Source organism: Protopterus annectens, chromosome 1.part2 (assembly GCF_019279795.1).
Source record: "Protopterus annectens isolate FY-2018-M chromosome 1.part2, PAN1.0, whole genome shotgun sequence".
NCBI lineage: Eukaryota > Metazoa > Chordata > Ceratodontiformes > Protopteridae > Protopterus > Protopterus annectens.
In genome coordinates this window covers 159,501,049-159,520,538 of record NC_056727.1, presented here as the reverse complement: position 1 = coordinate 159,520,538, position 19,490 = coordinate 159,501,049, and the positions used below count along the sequence as shown (strand labels likewise).

Genomic DNA, 19,490 nt, shown 5'->3' with positions numbered 1-19,490 from the left:
AGGTGCCATTGTATGCATAGCTTCTTGTTATGTTACCTGTACAGTAATTTCTGACAAACTGCTTTGTATTTTAACAGGTACTCCATCAAAGCAGTTGGTTCCAGTATTACCCAAGAAAAGAAGCTACAGTAGTGCATTTGAACAAAGATCGACAAATGTGTATGGAGTAGAAACAGTAGCTGGCATTGATCCTAAAGAGGACCATAATTACAGTGCAACCACTGCAGCAACAGATGCATCCCATCGGTGCGAATCCAGGTCCAGCGTGTCTTCCTTGTCCTCTGTAGATGAAGTGTATGAATTTGTTCCAGAGACTACTCCTGCAGGAAGTGATGGTAGTGAAGGATTCCACAGTGAAGAAGATACAGAGGTTGAGGACTCTGATGACCCTTTAGGAGACAGTGGCTATTCATCTCAAAAACATGAGAACACCTCAAGCAAGGTCTGGCTCAGCAAAAAGCCTCGAAAGGAGGTGGGTCAAGAAATTGATGAGGAGCTGAAGGAGGCCGCAGGGTCTTTACTTCACCTAGCAGGAATTCGTATGTGCTTGGATTCCTTAATAAGTACTGCAAAGGCCAAGAGCAAAAAGCATTTAAAAAACTAATAGTATACATCAGCATATGGTATTAAATGTGGCAATATTCTACTCTAATCCTTCAAGGAGGAGATCAAAGCCATAACAGGACGTGCTGACTGCCATTTGCTTTAGCATTTTTTTAATTGCATTTCAGGATTTTTTATTGATATATATATAAAAATTACTGGTTCATCTAAAAAACTAGGTGAGTTGCATGATGTGTAATTACCTGCAGGTGTATTTATGACTATTTGATTACTATATCTAGGCTTTCAGGAGATAAAGATGCATGAGCACATGTTCAGCGTAACAAAGAAAGCCTTTTCCTTATTTGGCTTTAGCTTCCTTACGTGTCATCTTTTCTTCCTAAGAAATGGAGCTGTAGTTGTATGATAATAGTTTGCAGTTCCATTTATTACACATATTCTACCCAGGCGGTAGATGGTATTGTACTTAAAATGGCAAGAGCTTTGCCAGCTTGCACATCCTAGTATATCATGTATATGTTCTGAACTAGCATATGCTTGTGTAGGTCAGTCAGATTTGTTAAGACTAAGACTGTAAATTAGAAAAAAGGCAGTACTGAATGGCAGATGTTATGCTTTATAATGCCAAAAGCAATTAGCGTGGAAAAATGTTCATGTCAGAGGCAAGAGACAGATTGTTCCTCAACCACCAGTTATGTATTGTTTGCACTTGCTGAACAGTGTTACATTCCAGAGCGTAACAGATACGGTATCTTATACAAGGACTGTAGCTTGCATACTGTATCCAGTGTGACTCGCATGGACGTTGTTTTCCTTAGCTTACTCTGCTTTCCATATCCAAAACTAGTTGATGTTCTTTGCCTAGAGTGAAACTGAAGTGCCAGGAGATGAGAATGTTGTGGACAAACTGTTGACCTGTTACAGGTACCCCTAAATGTAGAAGATCTAAATCAGACTGTTGGAAGGTGTGAGCACTTTCATGCTCAACTGGAAAGATCTGAAAAGATCACTCCTTTACAGAAGTGAGCTGTGATTAGATTCTGTTTATTGGAAAAAAGTAGTTAATCTTCAAATTTAGTTACAAATTAGCTATGGCAAGAGATTTTTTGCAGAAAGCTGTATAGGGAATCGAAGATTCGATATTGGGAGTCCTGTGTGGTAGGTTACTTGTTAAGATTTCCTGTCCTACTCCCTCATTTTACTGCTTTTCTGTTTCTGTGCTTTAGGGCATGTGTACCTCCTGCCTGACATGTCAGGAAGTCACATGTCACTTCTTTTGACCCACTAAAGGTGAGGCCCCAGCCCCTGAGCCTTTTGAGTGCCCTTCATTAGATCACTGTTGCAGTATTGCTTACTAATGGGGAGTATTCTTCCAAGAATACCATACATCCAGGCAGTTTGCAAAAGCTTGGGCTCCTTCCTCTCATGACATTTATCTGGTCTACAACCTATGCACGAAACTGCATCCTGGTACATAAGGATGTACAGGTGTGAAGTTCCCTAGAATTTTCTTGTTGCAAGTCAGTGTAGGAAGATGACATCTCTCACCTTGGTCTGCCAGCCTTTACAGCCTGTGCCATTTTTCATTCTTTGCAGGCAGATAAATTTCCCCATTGGGGACCCATCCTGATTCATTTAATTTGTCTCTAAAATTGTCATCAATTTCCTGTCAGCTAAGAGAGAGATGTGACTGTGGTCTGCAGATCTCCTATAATAGTCACAGTAAGTGTGTGTTTATTCTGTCTGAATCTAGGACATCATTTTAGGGAGTGCTGTTTTCTAAATAGTTCATCCTTCAAACAGTTAAAGTCCTAAAGACTGTTTGACTTCTCCCCCTGCTTCAACTGTCAAAGACCCAACTGGAGGCTGACAAGGAGCAACTTTTAAGCACATCCCACTGGGCCACCTGGATGGCTGGGAAATAGCAACCCCCAGCTGGTTATTTCTGACTGACTAGGAGTAACAGAGATTCTCTTTCTAATGGATGTCCCAGGTATCCTTGTAAATGTGCATTAGGAGTCTGCCCCCCCCTCTTCAACGTCTGTCTGCTGACACCCATAAAAAGAGAAGGCAGAAGACTAACATCTCCCTTTCTGTTACTCCTTCTCCTAATCCAAAACAGGAGTGGTACCGTTTTTCTGAAAGCCCTTATGTGTCTGAAGCCTCCCCTGTTATTTTTTTTTTTTTTTTTTTTCTTCTTTCTGTATCTCAAAAAAGTAAGAGAGCTTCTTCCTTCGCAAAGGAGGAGGCTTGACATTCAGATGTGGAATCCTTAGCTTACTCTGCCCCAATTTACTCCCCCTACTGGATTTGAATCAGGAGGTGAAGACAGTTTTCTGTTGGCTCTGCTTTGGAAGAATTGTCCTTTTGATGACACTATTTTGAAAGTGATGCAGCACTTCCCCTGAGAATGCGAGCAAGTTATTCATATAAAAAAAATATCACCTATTAACATGGATGTTCTAAAGCCTTCAACTGTTCTTTTGTTGTGGATGCTTCATAAGATGTCTCCTTGTCTGTATCCTTGACAACTGAGTCATAGCCATTTCCACTTAAAAAACAGGTTTTATAATGTGTCAGATTCACATGACAGTTTGTACCAGAATCCTTCATACCCTGCTGTGATTTCAATAGAATCTTATAAAGCCTCTAAGCTCCTGCCTTGTACAAATGATGTGTCAAATGGTAGACAATTGTGCTATGTATGGATAGGTACAAGGTGAAAGTGTACGTCTTTGCAGCTCTTTTTCATTCTTTTCATACGGTAAACTACCAGACCCATATGACTAGTTGTTTGTTGGCTATTTTTGCGAACATTAATAATGCCATTTGTAATATTCATGTCTTGGGAAATAAAACTGCATTGCAGGATATGCTCAATTCAGCTAAACTTGTAGTAAGATTTTCAGTAAAGTGCTGCTATAATTCTGCTGATGCCTCTTCTAGGGCAAAGGCTACTAGTTCTGCTTTAAGGAGATTTTCTTGACTTCACACAGTCCTTGCCAGATGATGTAAAGTATATGCTTTTAGATGCCCCTTTTGACAAAGGCAGCCTTTTTGAATTGGCCTCTGCTGATTTTTTCCAGAATTTTAAAGAAAGTGTATGTGTTGTACAAGATTTCACAGTTTTTTTTCTCTCCCCTCTACCAGTTCCAGAGGCAGTACCCATCTAAAGTTGGATCCTTTTTCCATAAAAAACAAAAGTCACAGCAAAAGGGAAGAAATTATCTAAGCAAAAAGTGACAAAATAAATCTAAGGTAGGCTTCAGAGGACCTAAAGGAGGTTTTGGAGACAAGCGTTCCAATTTATAACTATCCTCTTCCTTCTACCTTTCCAAGCCCCCTTACCATTCTTTCAGGAAGACTTTCTCAGTGCTTTCACCTTTGAGCATAATTGTGGACACCTGGTTGTAGAACATCATCCAGAATGGGTACAGACTTTCTTGGAACTTCCCTCCACTTCCATCAGGAATTCGCAAAGTACCCCCCCCCCCCCCGAGCCAGTAACACCTGCTGTTTTTTCCAGTATTGCTAGAGTTGTTCCAGCAGGGCACCATAGTATAGGTCCCGTCTTACCAAAAAAGAACAGGGGGTTTATTCCAGGCTGTTCTTGTAGCAAAAAAAAGGGGGGGGGGGCACATAGAGACCCATTTTGGACTTCCCTGAACAATTTTCTACATATCCCCAAATTCAAGATGTTCTCTCTCCAGACCTTGCTTCTTATGATTCTACCACAAGCCTATCTGGTTTCCTTGGATCTGAAGAATTTTATTTTTTATTGCATGCACTTGTTTTCCGGGCTAGAGCAGTGAACTCCATAAACCTTTTTCACACACAGCCCAGGAGCGATGTCTGGTTAAGTCACTTGCTCAGAGTCACACAGTTAGACAGTGGAGGCTGAGGGAATCAAACCTTGTACCTTTGGACTGCAGGCAACAGCTCGTACAGAATGCCTGCATTCACATTCCTGTCCATCAAATCGCATAAATTCTTAAGATTTTGTGCTTTGGAATTTAATTTTCAATTCTGTATTTTAGCCTTTCGATAGCATTCTGCAGGCTCCAAGGTAGCCACATCTACCCTTATTTAGATAACTTGTTGAGTCAAGCTACTTCAATTCAAAAAACCTTGTAGGACCTACAATTCACAAATGGACCTTCTTCAACTAGGTTTTCCATAAACTTGAAGAAATCCTGTCCTATGACCTTCTCAGAATCTTGTTTTCCTAATATGTCATTTTGACACTTCTTGCATGATGGCTCTAAAAGTCATTCAGTTTTCCTTATTTCACATGAGGAAGTTTCAGTGGTACCCCATATCAGTTTGGGCACAACTCTGCCACCCTCTTAACTTTCAAATTCCTCTCTTGGATTTTGTGAAGAAAGAATTCCAGTGGTGGATTATCTAAATAATATTCAGTCCAGGAGTTTCTTCTTAGGTCCCTGCTCCCCATTAAAAAAAAAATACCACAGATGTTTTCAGTAGGCATGACAGCCGTGATCTGTACCTATAGACAACACCTCTGGTCTCCAGCAGTTCCACAAGTTTTGACAAGACAGTATCAAATTCATGTGGTATATTAAACATGAGGGGACAAAGGCCGATCATCTCTGCAGGTTAGCCATGATGTCTTGAAATATTGCTATTCACCACAATCTTTTTCTTAAAGCTACTTGCATCCCATCAGAGATGATTTAAGACAGACGTATATGAATGGCTGCTAAACAGAGAGGTCTTCCTCCAAATTGTCTGTCGGTGGAGAACTCCCCAGTTGGATCTGTTTTTTGCCTTCACTCTGAACAGACAGTTCAGATTGTTTTGCTTCAGAGTCCCATGCAAGGAATCATGGTAAGAAATGCCTTATCAGTCTCATGAAATGGGAAACTTATTTGGATGATGGGCTTTTAATCCCTTCAGGCACTTCTTTTGTGGGGATGTGCTGTAGGTATTAAAGAAGACACAAAACCCTGCTTCTGGAAAATTATCTCCAAATGGAACAGAGTTCTGTGTAGTGGATAAAAGAGGGCAAGTTCCCTATTAAATGGGTATTCCCATTATCCTCTTAATTCAGGGTTGGTATACTCCTGTTAAGGGGGCATTTATCAGCCATTTCTGCCATTTTGCTTATGGATCTCCCTCTGGAGCTATGAAGTCAAACAATTCCTGAAAGGTATCCATATCAGGCCCCCAACAAAATCTATTCCTCTTCCTCGGGACGTAAGCTAGTTTTTTTTTTTTTTTTTTTTGAAAAGTTAACCTTCCTCCTTTTGAACCAGCCTTTTCCACATCATTAAAGTTTTGTACCTGGAAGACTGTCTTGTTGGTGCCTTTGATATCTGCTAAAAGAGTTACAAGCTCTTATGTCCTCTCCACACTTCCTAATTTTTCTTAAGGACAGGTTTACACATGGGGGACTAATGCTTCTTTTATGCCTGAAGGGGTAAATGAGATGTCTTTAAACCAGTCCATTCATCTTTCTGTATTTTCCTTAGCCCTCAAAATGGTGAGTGCATCATTTACTTGATGTTCACAGGCAACTAAGATTCTGTTTTGAGAAAACAAAGCTCACCAGGAAATGTGACTAATTGTTCTTCCTTTGAAGATAGAAGGATGGGTTTTCCTGTATCAAAACAAACCATCTCTAGGTGGATTTCTCGTGGTATATACTTTTGTTCTACATTTCATGGAAAATCACTCCAAGGCCAGGTCAAAGCTTATTGTTCTAGAGCTGCTGCCTCTTTATGACCCTTTTTAAAGGGTCTGGACTCAAAACTGTTCTAGAAACAGACATGGTCTTTCATGCTCACCTTTACTAAACATTACAAGATTAGATACCTTTTCTTGAGCCAGAACTGGTTTTGCCACATCTATTCTTCAAGGGGTACTGGACTCCAGTTCTGTACCTCCAACTTTCTCCCAATCAATATAAAAGCTTTAGGGATCTTCCATTAGTAAGCAGTACAGCAACAGTGATCTGACGAAGGACATAGCCCATTTGTGTTATAACTTTGCATGACCGTAGATGTTTTGAGTATATCGCTGTTGCAGTGTATACATTATCCCTCCTACCTCCATGTATGTTTTGCTCTTTTTTTAATTTACTTTCCCAGGGTGGACTTGCATTTTCATTTTCTCCTTCTCCATCCCTGTGTACTGAAGTCCTTTTTTCCTAGGCACCTTTTCTTGGTGCACAAAAGCTCCGAGAGACGTTGTACCTATATGTCTCTTATGTACAAGCATGTAATCTTGTACATAGGTCTGATATAGTGGGCGAGAGGAAGGCACCCAAGCTTTCATAAATTGCCCAGACATGGTATTCCATGGCGGGATACTTCCTGTTAGTAAGCACTACTGTGACAGTAATCTCTTCATACATTAAGTTCTTACACAACTGTACTTTTGTCACTTGATCCTGATGTTGGTAATGGAAAAGTCCTAATTCTCACAGTCTAGAAAGTGTAAGCCATTGAAGTGTCTATGTGGCCAACAGATCATAAGTTAGGATCCGCACCACTACTGCTTGGGGAAAGAGCACAATGTCAGTCACTACTATAAGTGCCCAGAAGGGCAAATGCTTCTTCAGTCCAGCAGTTGTCAAGAGGGCCCTCTTCCATCATCCCAGTTCAGTGCTTGAGCACCAGGAGAAACTGAAAGATGTGGTAGATTGTAGACATTCTTTGTGTCTTCTTAGAGGTAAGACTGTCTTGCAGATGACCTAGCATTCCTCACACTCCATCCTCTCTAACTCAGTTAGTGAAAGGTTAAGCTTCTACCCATCATCTACCTCGGCAACTGACAGGAGGCCCGTGAGGGGTGCATCCTGGAGTTTCAGCATCATTCACCCCACATGTCTCTACAACTGTCACTATATTTTTGTGGCATGTTCTTTGCGGTCTCATTTGAGACCAAGGATTTTTCACCCCAACCCTCACCTGATCCTAGCAAGGCTCAATAATCTAGTGGATCCTCGCATCCCAGCAGGACTTGCATTGAATGCCAGATGACTTTCATGTCTGGTAGTGTCTGTCTTCATTGTGCAGCTGCACACTCTTAAGGAACAAGGGCTGATGGGTTGATGCCAACACGTGGCTCTGAACTAGTCTTACTAGTCACCACAGTAACTTCCATAGGCTTCTCCCCAAGTAGTGGAGTTTTACTGCCCGACCTCCTCTAGTCACCTTAGGCTTGTTCAACTCCTCCTGTATTTATTGAGTCTCCCCCCCCCCCCCCCCAAAAAAAAAAAAGCTAGGAGAAGGTCTTCTTTTCCTGGGAAGGGGACTTGCTATTTCTGAAACCTCCCCTTCCCATATTTCTTCTCGGATTAACCCTTCTTTGGACAAACTCTGGGGTTCATAGGTAGGTACTAGGCTATCGGCCCAAGGGCCCAAGTAAGCCTAGGCAACAAGGTTCCCTGGCTTACGCCACCCAAGAAAGTTATTTTCCTGTGCCCCTGTCGAGCAGAGCCACAGATGTGATGATCTGGGTGTATTTCCTATTTCCCATCCACTCATCAAGATTTTTCTTGGAGTGCTAATGAGGAACTTTGCTTGACATAGATGGGTAGCTTGTTCCAGAGTATGGGAAGTGTCTGGGGCAGGAATCTATCCCTCCAGCATGTCCTGTTTATTCTGGTGATAAGGTTTAGGTCCCTGGAGCGTGTAGCTCAGGAGGGATTGGGATTTCTTTAGGTGTAGCATGTCCCAACAGCTCTGGGTTTGACATAGCTTTATATGTTAGGCAGAGATCACCTTGGAGTAGGCGATATGCTATTGAGTAAAGCTGGAGTTTTTTGAGACGGTCAGTGTAGGGCATTTGTTTGAGGCCAATAATCCTCTTTGTGAGGTACTACTGTGGCCTTTCCAGCTGCTGTAGATGTCTTGTGAGGTACATTCCAAAAGGGGCGTACTCTATAATGGGTCTAATGATTGTTGAGTAGAGGGGAACAATGACTTCTTTTTTTCCTGGATGAGAACCCTTTTGTGATGAGGTGTGCCACGTAGAAGGATTTCCTGACTAATGTGGCAATGTGATCATCAAAGGAGAGACTACTGTCCACCTGGGTCCCAAGGTCTCTTCCCGCACATTCGGCATTAAGTAGACTGCCGCCTATGTGGTAGTTCATGGGTACAGAGTTTTTACCAAAGGGGATGACCATGCACTTTTTGCCATTGAGCTTAAGGCCATGGCTCTGACACCAGTCATCTGTCTCAGTCAGGCCCTTCTATAGGATGTCCACATCATTTGGGGACTCGACTTTAGCTCCTAGTTTGCAGTCATCTGCAAACTCCAGCCTTTTTACCTTCCTTGCAGAAATGCCTTCATAGTCATCTTATATGGGGGATAAGGAAGAGCCTTGGTTCATCTCACTGGTAGAACCAGTGTTAAAGGATGCCATTTTGGCAACCTTAAGAAATCTCAATACCCTTCCTCTTCTCCCAGTTGAATGAAGTAATAGCCTGTCTTAAGAATCCTAGCACTGAGTCCACCATGATCTCTGCAGTACAACATGGGTTACAGAGATCATAGCACCTTTCTACAGTAAATTCTGAAAGAATCCAAGGCATATTGAGCATGGTGGCAAAAGTGTGTTCCTCTGCCATCTTGGTACTTATGTCTCTCACTTGTCCAATTTCAAGTTATCACTGGTGGATGCAGGGATGGACTTATTGTGCATTTATAATAAGTTATATGGCAATAATTTATAAAACACACGAGTTAGAATCATGCTTTGTGTATACATGTACAGATGCCCAAAAACATGCTTAGGGGCTTGAAGTGGATGCTGAAGGTGCAAAACTCTAGTTACTATGAACATTAATAACAGCCTGACATTAGCACCGAGAAGTAAGGCAATAAGCTGTAAACAAGCTTCCTCTGTTAGTGTAAGGTTTTTGTCTCTTACTACCTTTTTCCCTACTGTGTGAAGCCCATTAGTCACACAGTGTTACTGGTCAAACTCAGGAAAATGTTCATGTGGATCAGTGTTGTACCCTGGTTAACAAAAAAAATCAACTTAAAATAGATCAGGCACTAAGAAAAGCATTCAGGTTTTCCTGATTCTCCTGTCATGGGTAAGCTAGTCAAATCTTCACACTATGTCTCATATAAAGGGTTTTCCTGATGTAATTTTTACTGCTTTGGTGCTGTGATTAGGACTGCAGGCTGTGGTATGGCTGAGGCTGTGCTTCTTTAAGGATGAGCTCAGGAGTGACATCCTGGTTCCTCCATGGGGAGGGGGTTCTTGGGCAGCTTACCAAGACTCTGTGGAGGACATTCAGAAGAGCTTTCAGTGACAAAGAAGAATGCATACTTCTACCAGCATCTGCCAGGGTTGTTTTTGTTTTGGAATGGCATCTGAAGGAAGATTCTTTTTTTAATTATTTCATCAACCTAGCATGGGTGTAAGTAGCCCCAGCACTTGGCCACTCTTTCTCCACATATTCAGTCCAAAGCTTTGGATGGCTTCATTAAGAGGATACCTGTTGGACAAGCCACCCCAGGCTTTGAGTTCTTCAACTGCCTACCTCATATGTCCCACTTGTGAGAGAGCTGGTGTATCAGGTCGTCAATATGATATTGTTCCTTCATGATTCAGACAAAAAAAAAATAAGATTGTGGGGAAGGGTACGGCCTTTTTAAAGGTGGCTTTCATATAACATAATGCACCTTCAGTGGTGGCTAGAACAGCTACTTACACCATGTACAGGGCTTCTTTCTATGTGTCTCTGTCTCTTTTTGTTTGAGGAGCTATAAGAGCAGATTCTGGATGCTGCTTCTCAGGATGAGGTCCCTTTTGGGAGCTACAGTTAAAATCCATCTACCCATCTATCTATCCACCTACCCACAACCTATTTTTTCCCATTTTTGCATGTGGTGTTACTGTGTCACTTCAACAGTGAAAATCATCTAGAGCCCAAGTTTACACCTCCAGATAGTTAGCCCTGCTGCAGTCCTGTTCATACCATACACATACATGCATGCAAACACACCTACTGCCAATAGAGCATCTAGTCCACTAGTGCATATCTTTGGAATGTGGGAGGAAACCAGAGCACCTACAGAAAACCCACATGAACACAGGGAGGACTTGAACACTCCACGCGGAAGACATCACAGCAGAAAATCAAACTTGCAAAGCTGTGAGACAACACTACCAGATGTGCCACTGTGCCACCCTCTTCACTGTTAGAAGCCACACATTTCTCATTATGGATAGCATGTACCACATGACCTCTTATCTGTAAACCTTTATTTTTTTACTGGAGTAAAGGTCTTACATGCCAGTGACAGTGGGTCAAGTGCCAAGCTGCGTTTTCTCTCCCATATCTTCCAGTCATCAGTCCTGGCAACAGTCTTCTGTGAACTTCAGGGATCATGTATGTAGGTGGTTGGTTCTCCTGTGTTTGTCTCAGTCTGGAGAACTATTACTTGAGGCAGGTCAACTTATAAGGAGATCTCAGAACAATGCTAATAGCCTTTGGGACAAAGAGCCAGTGGAAGACTATGCAGCCACTGACAAAGAGGGTAGGATTATATTCTGACATTTTTTTGATACTCAACAGGGTGGAGAGATTTCGGCATCCATGTCATTTATGTGAAATTTGTTGATCACAATGCAGTTGGGCATGCCCCCTGGTTGGGTTGTTAAAACATGTCTCTGTCTACTATTGAACACCTGTTAACACATCAAGATTTGGAAGCCATACAGGAGGTTTCTGCACTTTCTGGTCAACCCATACTTTTAATACAGAGTTGTGTCCATTGAGCTGTCCTCTACTTGCAGTGTTCTGTAACATTATTGGCCATGGTTGTTGAGGCCCTGCAGTGGGACATAGCTAGCTGGATGGATGGCTGCTGGTACCTCACTGTCAACCTTCCATTGTGGTGGCTTTAGTTGCTTATATTGCTTGTTTCTGGGGTGCATTCATGGTGGATGTCTGTGACATTTACATCAAGTCATTACTGTTTGGTGAAGGTATGCCTTAAAGTCTGGACTTCAAATCCAAGAGCAAAGCACCCTTTGAGAAGGCAGGACTTCAGGACCTTTTTACCCTAAATATAACCTCTTAATCATAAGGATTCTGCCATTCACTCAAAGTTTTTGGAAATAGTGCATCAGATTTTACCCTAGTTTTAAAGCCACTACAAAAGAATTCCTTAGAGTGAAGCACAAGTGGATATGAGTAGTCACTATATTCCTGATCTTCTAAAGGGCATTGTCCTATATGTATCTTTGCCTATTCTATTATCCTTTCCCTGGCTAGTTCTTACTGTTACTTTAAGCTTTGTTTAGAATCTTTTTGTAAGCAGACCAACATATTTATAGGTTCATAGGTTGGTACTAGGCTATCGGCCCTAGGGCCTATACAAGTCTAGCCATAACAATTCCCTGGCTATTTCTTCCCACAATATTTGTGTGATGTCAGTCCCTTTTAAAGAGCAGTGAATTTAGTGAGTATCCTCATCCCTGTAACTTTCACATGCATTTATCAAGGACTAGAGGATGCTGGTTGTCTGACAAAATTAAAGAGAGAACTACAACTTGTGTTATTAAGTTATGAAATTACGATTGCTGGCCTTCACAGCAGTCAAAGAACTGGCATATAAGGGTGGCATTTGATGCTACGTTCAGAATGTTTTGGGAGTTTCTAACCTAAAAACCTTCAGAATCATATTTGTCAAAGAGACAGGTTTTTACTTTTTAATTAGTAATGTTTTGTTCTTTGTATACTGCCTATTTTCTTCAGGACTGTTGGATTACCATCTTGATGCTGTTAATTGCTCGTTTAAAGTAATTAACCAGCATCATGTAAATGACTTGTACAGCTCGTATTGCTATTTTCTTAGTTACATTTTAAATGCGTGCATGGAACACTGCCATTTGACCTAATGTACCAGTGGGAAGTAGTAGTCTTCTTCAGATTACATGGTTTGCATAGGTAAAACAAAGTGAGAACAGAAATGAACAGTAATGTTTGATACCAGCAGTAACATCTGTCTGAATACTGAAGCATGTAAAACCTAGAACAGTGCATTAGATGGTTTGCATTCCTCGATGCAGGCAGATGTGGCTGTGACAAGCCAGAGTCGTGGCATCTCTTCTGAATAGTATGATTCTGCAAGTAACAAAGTCTAGAAACATTTCAGCAACACCGGGGGCCTTTCTTAGACATCTCTGCTGCTCTTTTTGAAAAGCTAAGTTGCATGTCACTACACAATAAAAATTGTTGTGTGTGGTAGTCTTGCATAACTTTTGCAGAGTTTACAGTGATTACTTTAATTTGTGCATTTGAAGTGTACCTGAGGTAAGCTGAAGACAAACTTTGTTGGATGTAAGAAGCAGTAAAATTGGTAATCCTGATAGGATTTTGTTTTGCCGCCCTGCTTTAAGGGAATCTGAATTATCTTAAATCATAAATACAGTGAATAATTTTCTGATTAGCTGAGAGTACCATATTATTTGTGGAATAGAGCTGTTTGACATGAATGTGGACTCATGAATCTTCACTCTTCTATATCTGTCCAGTGAAGTTTCATTAGTCATACACAAATTAAACTAAGCTTTTGCCTCCTGTTGGCATTTTTTTGCAGTTGAACTGAGGTACCTAATTTCATGATTGGTTCTTTACATTAAGTTTTTGTTCAGGATACATTTTACAGTCTCAAGTAGTCCCTCCACTTGATAAAGAAATATGAAGCTGTCAGTGGATTGTTTAACTGCAGTCTGTTTTTGGAGCAAGCTTGAAGGATAATTTGAAAATTGTTGGGATTCTGATTGTATTAGATGTTGTTCTTTTGATGATCAGTCAGAATTCACCGAGGTATATATGCTTGTTTTCAAAGCTGTTGCGGACTGCAATGGAGTGGGGTAGTCAGTGGAGGTTACTGGGAATCGAACCCAAGTCCTTTGATTGGATCAAGCTCATATACAGCTCTATGCTTCGTCTTCTAGGTTGTACTGCCATATCTGAATAATTTTAGCCCATTTATACCAATGAAACAGCAGATCTCTTAGTTTTCCAAAGCCATATAAAAATAGAAAAGTAGCAAGATAATCTAGGCTAACTACATGTTAGGTTTCGGAGGAAAAAAGGCTGAAAACAGAGCTGATGTTTTATGTAACAATCATCTTTTAACACCCACAGTATTATGGTTATTAGTGATTCTTTTTCTTGTGGTAATGTTTTTTCATACAAACTGTGTAATAGCCCTATGTAGCATAACTTATCTGAATGAAATATACACACGTGTGTGATCTAGTGATAAAATACTGTGTTCATTCAGAAAGAATGCCATGTAAAGCACAATGCCAAGACGTACTGTACAATGATAGCACACGTGGGTCTTAATTGTGTTCTGTATATATGTACGCAAGCACATACCACACTCAGAGGCTTGATGTGATAATGTGTATGAAAACTCCAGTTACAATGAGAACTTTAATGACCTCCAGCTAAAGATTAACTTAATGGCTGCTTGCATTTTCAGGGTCACTTTTATTTTGAGTATTTGTCATAAACAATGTAACGTTCTTTATGCAAAAGCTAGTTGATTCATGCTCTATTGTAAACCTTTGTGTATTTTGTACACAGAGGTGAAAACTGCAACATGTGCTGTACTCCCTTATGGTAAAAAAGTCTCTGGTTACAGAATGAGTGGATATTCTTTGTACAGATCACTGTAGCAGTAGTCCTTACTACTGGGACTTCAGCTGCAGAAGGCCCAGTGTCCAGCCTGACCTGCAGAGCTCCACTTCCTTCTTCCTCCAGGCTAGGCATACATGTGCCCCTTAGAAATGTGTGGCATTATCCTATAAAGCTGACATCTGTCTATACCATTTTAGATCTTTATTTCAACAGTTGTCAGTTTATGTACTATTTTATACATTGTTCTGCCTGCTCTGGCACTTGCTCAGATAAATACCCAAGTGGGGAGTTTTTTCTTATAACTAATTGTATTTTGTTAGTGGCATTTAATACTATGTAGATTAGTAGAGTCAGATGCCAAGACAGATAATTCAGAGATAAGTTCCACAAGAAGCCTTTTAAAGTTTGTTTCAATTTTTGGCCTAGAACAAGATGATGAAACTTGCAGGGTCTGTCTATGGTTTACCGCTGTTTTATCTCTGAAGAACTAAACTGGCAGTCCAACAGTGTCAGACTGAAGCAAGGAGTGCATTCAAAAAGAGCCACACAGACACTATAACCATAGATGCTCAGACCTTGCTTGGGGGGGGGGGGGACTGTAGGATGCAACTCAAAAGAAACAAACATATAAATGTAAAGAGAGTAATGGCTGTGATTCAGGCTCTCTGAGCCTTCAAGCATTGTGACAAGAGGGGGTTTGTAGGTCACAGTAGGTAAAATTGTCATAATGTGGTACACTAACAAGCAAGGAGAGACTTGTTCTTAATTCCTTGTTCATTACTGTGTGAAATATATCTCTTCAGTCCCAGGTAACCCTAAGGGCGGTCTACATACCATCCCATTTGAAGTATGTGGCAAACTAACAAAGCAGATTATCTGCAGAGTTATATAAAAAGAATGTTACACGGGGTGGGGGTTCTTCAGACTTTTTGCAGATGGGGTGTTGCAAAAGTAGTTCTGTTTGCCTGTCTGAGCAAAAAATAACCTGAAGTTCTGCTTCAGAATTCCCTGCAAAGAAGCTTTGGCATTGGATGCTGTTTCCTTAAAGGAGACTTGTCTCTTCCTGTATACATTCACTACAATCCCCCTTCTCCCCAGGATGACCCAGAAAACAATGGAGGAAAGAGCCAAGAGTGCTGTTAACAGCCTTTTGGTACAGACCTGATTCAGATGTCCATGGTGAAGCCTTGCATGCCTCCTGTGCACATGGAGCTTGTAATTCAGGACACAGGGGGACCTGATACTACCCTACCCAAGCTAAAGACTCTGCAGCTCTTCTGTTTTGATGATTTAACTCTTTTGCCCTTCGGGTACTAGTTTAATGAGGGTCTGCTGACCATACTTATGTAGTATAAGAAGCCAGCCAATCCTATTTAGCCAAATGGAAGAGGCTTTCCCTTTGGTGCTATATCACTGGTGTCCATGATTTTGCAGTACTTAAGGTAGCTGTTCAGTCCAGGCATGGCATATATAAAAGTATATTTTTAGCCATTTCTGGCTGCATGCATGTAGTTCCCTCACCAGCATCACTGCAGCCTATTAAGCACTTCCTGAAAGAAGTCCTTAATCTGAAGCCACCAAGAAAACTTGGGACTTCAACTAAATCCTGGAATACCTGATGTAACCCTCTTTTGAGCTTGCTACTGCAGCACCCCTCAAATATTTAACATGAAAAACTGCTTTACTACTGGCGGTTTCCTCAGCTACAAGCTGTCATGTGCATAGAGCCCCTTTTAGTCTTCCATAAGGATAAGGGCCAGTCTTAGAGCCAACCCCACATTTATGTCTAAAGGGGTAACCGAGTTCATCAACCAAACTGCCCAACTCCCTTGTTTCTCCCTTAACTCACAGAACAAGGATGAAAAAGTTCTTCATTCCTTAGATGTACATGGGCACCTGAGATACTAGCAGACAAGACCAAGGTCTTCAGAACCTCAGGTCAGTTACTGATGTCCTTTACATTCAGGAAGGAGGAGAAACTAGTTTTCCAAGTCGGCCATTTCTAAGTAGCTGACATTTTGAATTTTAATGTGTTGTAATCCTGAAAAGAAGCTGCTTGGGACCTTGAATCCCCACAGCACTAACTGGTACAGCATCCATTGTGAGCTTTTTGCAGGGAGGGGTGAATGGCACATATTTTTAAGATCACTTACCACACCGTTTCCAAACATTTGTAGATTAGACATTGCTTGCAGAGTCAGGACTGGGTTTTTAACTGCTATTATTAGACATTGCTTGCAGAGTCAGGACTGGGTTTTTAACTGCTATTATTCATGGCTTGCTGCAGTCTAGTCTTATTAGTATATTCACTTCCGTAGCCTTTAAAGTTCTGGAATTCTTCCCAGTAGTAAGGACTGCTGCAGGAGTGATATGTATGAACATAGTACAATTGGCTAAGAACTTATCATAACAGTAGATGTTCAAGTAGACCATTGTCACAGTATTGTCACTGGTTCTTTCCCACCAGCCTCTCTTCTTATTTTGCATATAGTAAGGTAGGACGGAGTACCATCTCCCTTTGCAACTGTCCTTCCTTCCTCCTCCCACCACTTTTCTCTCAGGACATATGAGCCTACTTGGGCATGGCCCAGCCTTTTAAGTCTTTGATCCAGGGAGTGTACGTATGTGTCTCAGCTTGGATATGATCCTTAACAGGGTAAATACCCTACTGTTGCCTTAGGCAAGAAAGTTCTAAAATGGCATGAGTGGATGTCTGAGTTATACCAGGAATATCCTGACATCCCTAATGGGTGGACCTCAGCATAGCCTAGATGGAGAAGGAAGATGAGTTCTGCATGCTGGGGCTAGACTTCAGAACTTCTGCAGCCTACTACAACAGTGACCTACATGAACATCTACAACTAGTAAGTACATGGACTGTATTGCATTGCTGCAGTAATACTGTAGTGCTTTATTATTTACATGGATCCCAAGCTTCTGCTGTTCCTTAGCATGGATACTTATGTCATTTACTGCCAGTGCCATTCATGATTTGTTTTCCTAAGTGATAAGTTATTTTGTATACAAAATAAATGTTAGGCTGATTTACCTAAAATGTACATTTCAGCCCAAAGTTGGGTTCTTATGGAGAACTACTACTTTTAAAGTATTATGTAGCCAACATATAGCATTGTAAGGCCATACAAATTTGCCAACATAGTGTGTTAATATTTATTGAATACAGCTAAATGCATACATGAAGCAAAATGCTTGCTGTTAAAACAATGTTGAACAGTTAAAATATTATAGTAAGCATTTATTTTGCAGAGTGGCTTAAATGTTTTGTTAGAATTTTGTGTAACATAAAGCTGCCAATAGAATACAAGTCATGACCTTAAGTTTTCACTGTCTGTTTTGCCTTTTCTTCTAAAGACAGTTTACAAATGTTTAGTTTTGTATTCTAACTTTGGTTAATAAAATGTTTATAAAGTTTATTTTCACCAAAGATATGCAACTTCATTATTACGAGGTATTGCTGAATAAACAGTTTTTGTTTTATATTTGCTTTGTTTGGAGTAGTGAGCTTTTATTTTACAGAGTTGAAGCCAACGTACTTCAGTGAGCTTTTGTTGCTTGTTAGTTTTTTCCAGTAATTTGTCCTTTACCAAGCTACAGATGACTGAAGATATTAGATACTGTAGTAGATTACATTATCACAGAACAGGATTTCATGTAAACACTGCTCCATTCTATTCAGGAAATACAACTGTTTTCACAGCAATAGGCTGAAGTGCCTTTTGAGGTCTGTTTGTCTGTGGATTGCCATTAATCAACTGGAAATACATAGCTGTTTTTCACAAAATTAGTAAGGCAGTTGAAATGTTCACCTTCTACTTGCTTAAACCTAAGCACAGTACAAAAAGTAAAGTATATATATATATATATATATATATATATATATATATCTATATGAAAACAACCAACTCCAAGGAATTATCGCAAACAGAAAAGAAAACAACACCTTGTTGCTTGTTGGCAAGCTTCCAATTCCCAAATGGCTGGTGGATAAGCAAACAAAAAAGTACCAAACTCTTCATGTCTTTTGTTCCAATTTATTATACATACAGAATTTCTTTAAAACGGGTTAAGAATCCTTTACAAGCTTTAAATACATTTAAAAAGCCCTCCGAAAGGCCTGAACCTATTACTTCCAATCATTTGAACAACCAATGATGTCATTTCCTGTCATTGCTGAAGGTTTTCTCATTCTTAAAAAAAATACATTCTACATACAAAAATGTATATAAAAACTGATTCTTTTAAAAAAGACATCAAAACACTTGCAAAGTCTAAAAAGCTTTCACTTTAATAGACATTTAACGTGCACATTGAGCCCTGGAAACCGATTGGCCCTTAAGAGACTTGCCACTTCAGCTCTCTAACTTCTAGAACTTTATTACAGCTTTCAAAGAAGTACAAGTCATTCACTTGTTCTAACACTGAAAAGTGGAACTTTCTGAAACCTACGTAGTGAAGACTGTGTTTGGCCAGTGAGTTTGTAGCATCTTCATCTTTTATAACCTCTAAATGTTTGATCCTAATTCTTTACTTACGTACACTTTGGCACTGCATACAATTCATGCAAGCATAGGTGCCTTTCTTGCTAAGTAATAACTTATGTGTTGTGAGATGAAATTCTAACAACTGCTTAAGTTTCCAGTCTGTTTCCAGGGCCCAGTGAGCATGTTAATGTTAAATGTCTATTAAAGTTAAAGCTTTTTATATATGTACATATACACACACACAGACATGTATGTACCACACACACATATATGTGTGTGTGTGTGTGTGTGTGTGTGTGTGTGTGTGTGAGTGATATATATTGTTCTCGACAATATGAAATTTGAGTTTCTGAAAACTAGAACTTGTAATATAGACGTGTGTGTGTCTCTCTCTCTCTATATATATATATATATATATATATATATATATATATATAAAATGTGTGTAAAAATAAAATGTGTGTTAGCAGCTCGAGTTTTCACAAATTTGAATTTCATCTTGTCGCGATGATAGACCTCTGTGTGTGTTTATGTATGAATATATATATATATATATATATATATATATATATATATATATATATATATATATATATATAAAATGTGTGTGGATTCATTTATATGTGTAGGATCTATATTGCTTCATTGAAGTTTCAAAACTTCGAAACTGATATGGTCGGCACCATATCATCGAAGTTTAACATTGAACGTTTTAACGGAAGTCTCCATAAGGGAAGATTTCCCTTTACTGCACTGTAGTGTGATCTCAGAGTTGGTA

At 40.1% G+C, this 19,490-nt stretch overlaps 1 protein-coding gene across 1 annotated transcript in view; it reads left to right on the top strand.

Annotated features, from left to right (window-relative positions):
- FOXN2 (forkhead box N2) overlaps nucleotides 1–2,729 on the top strand; it is a 596,893-nt gene extending 594,164 nt beyond the window's left edge. The window contains exon 6 of the mRNA XM_044055382.1: nucleotides 78–2,729. Coding sequence (XP_043911317.1) covers nucleotides 78–604 — 527 coding nt within the window. The 3' untranslated portion in view covers nucleotides 605–2,729. The remainder of the gene's footprint in view (nucleotides 1–77) is intronic.
- The last annotated feature ends 16,761 nt before the right edge of the window (nucleotides 2,730–19,490 follow it).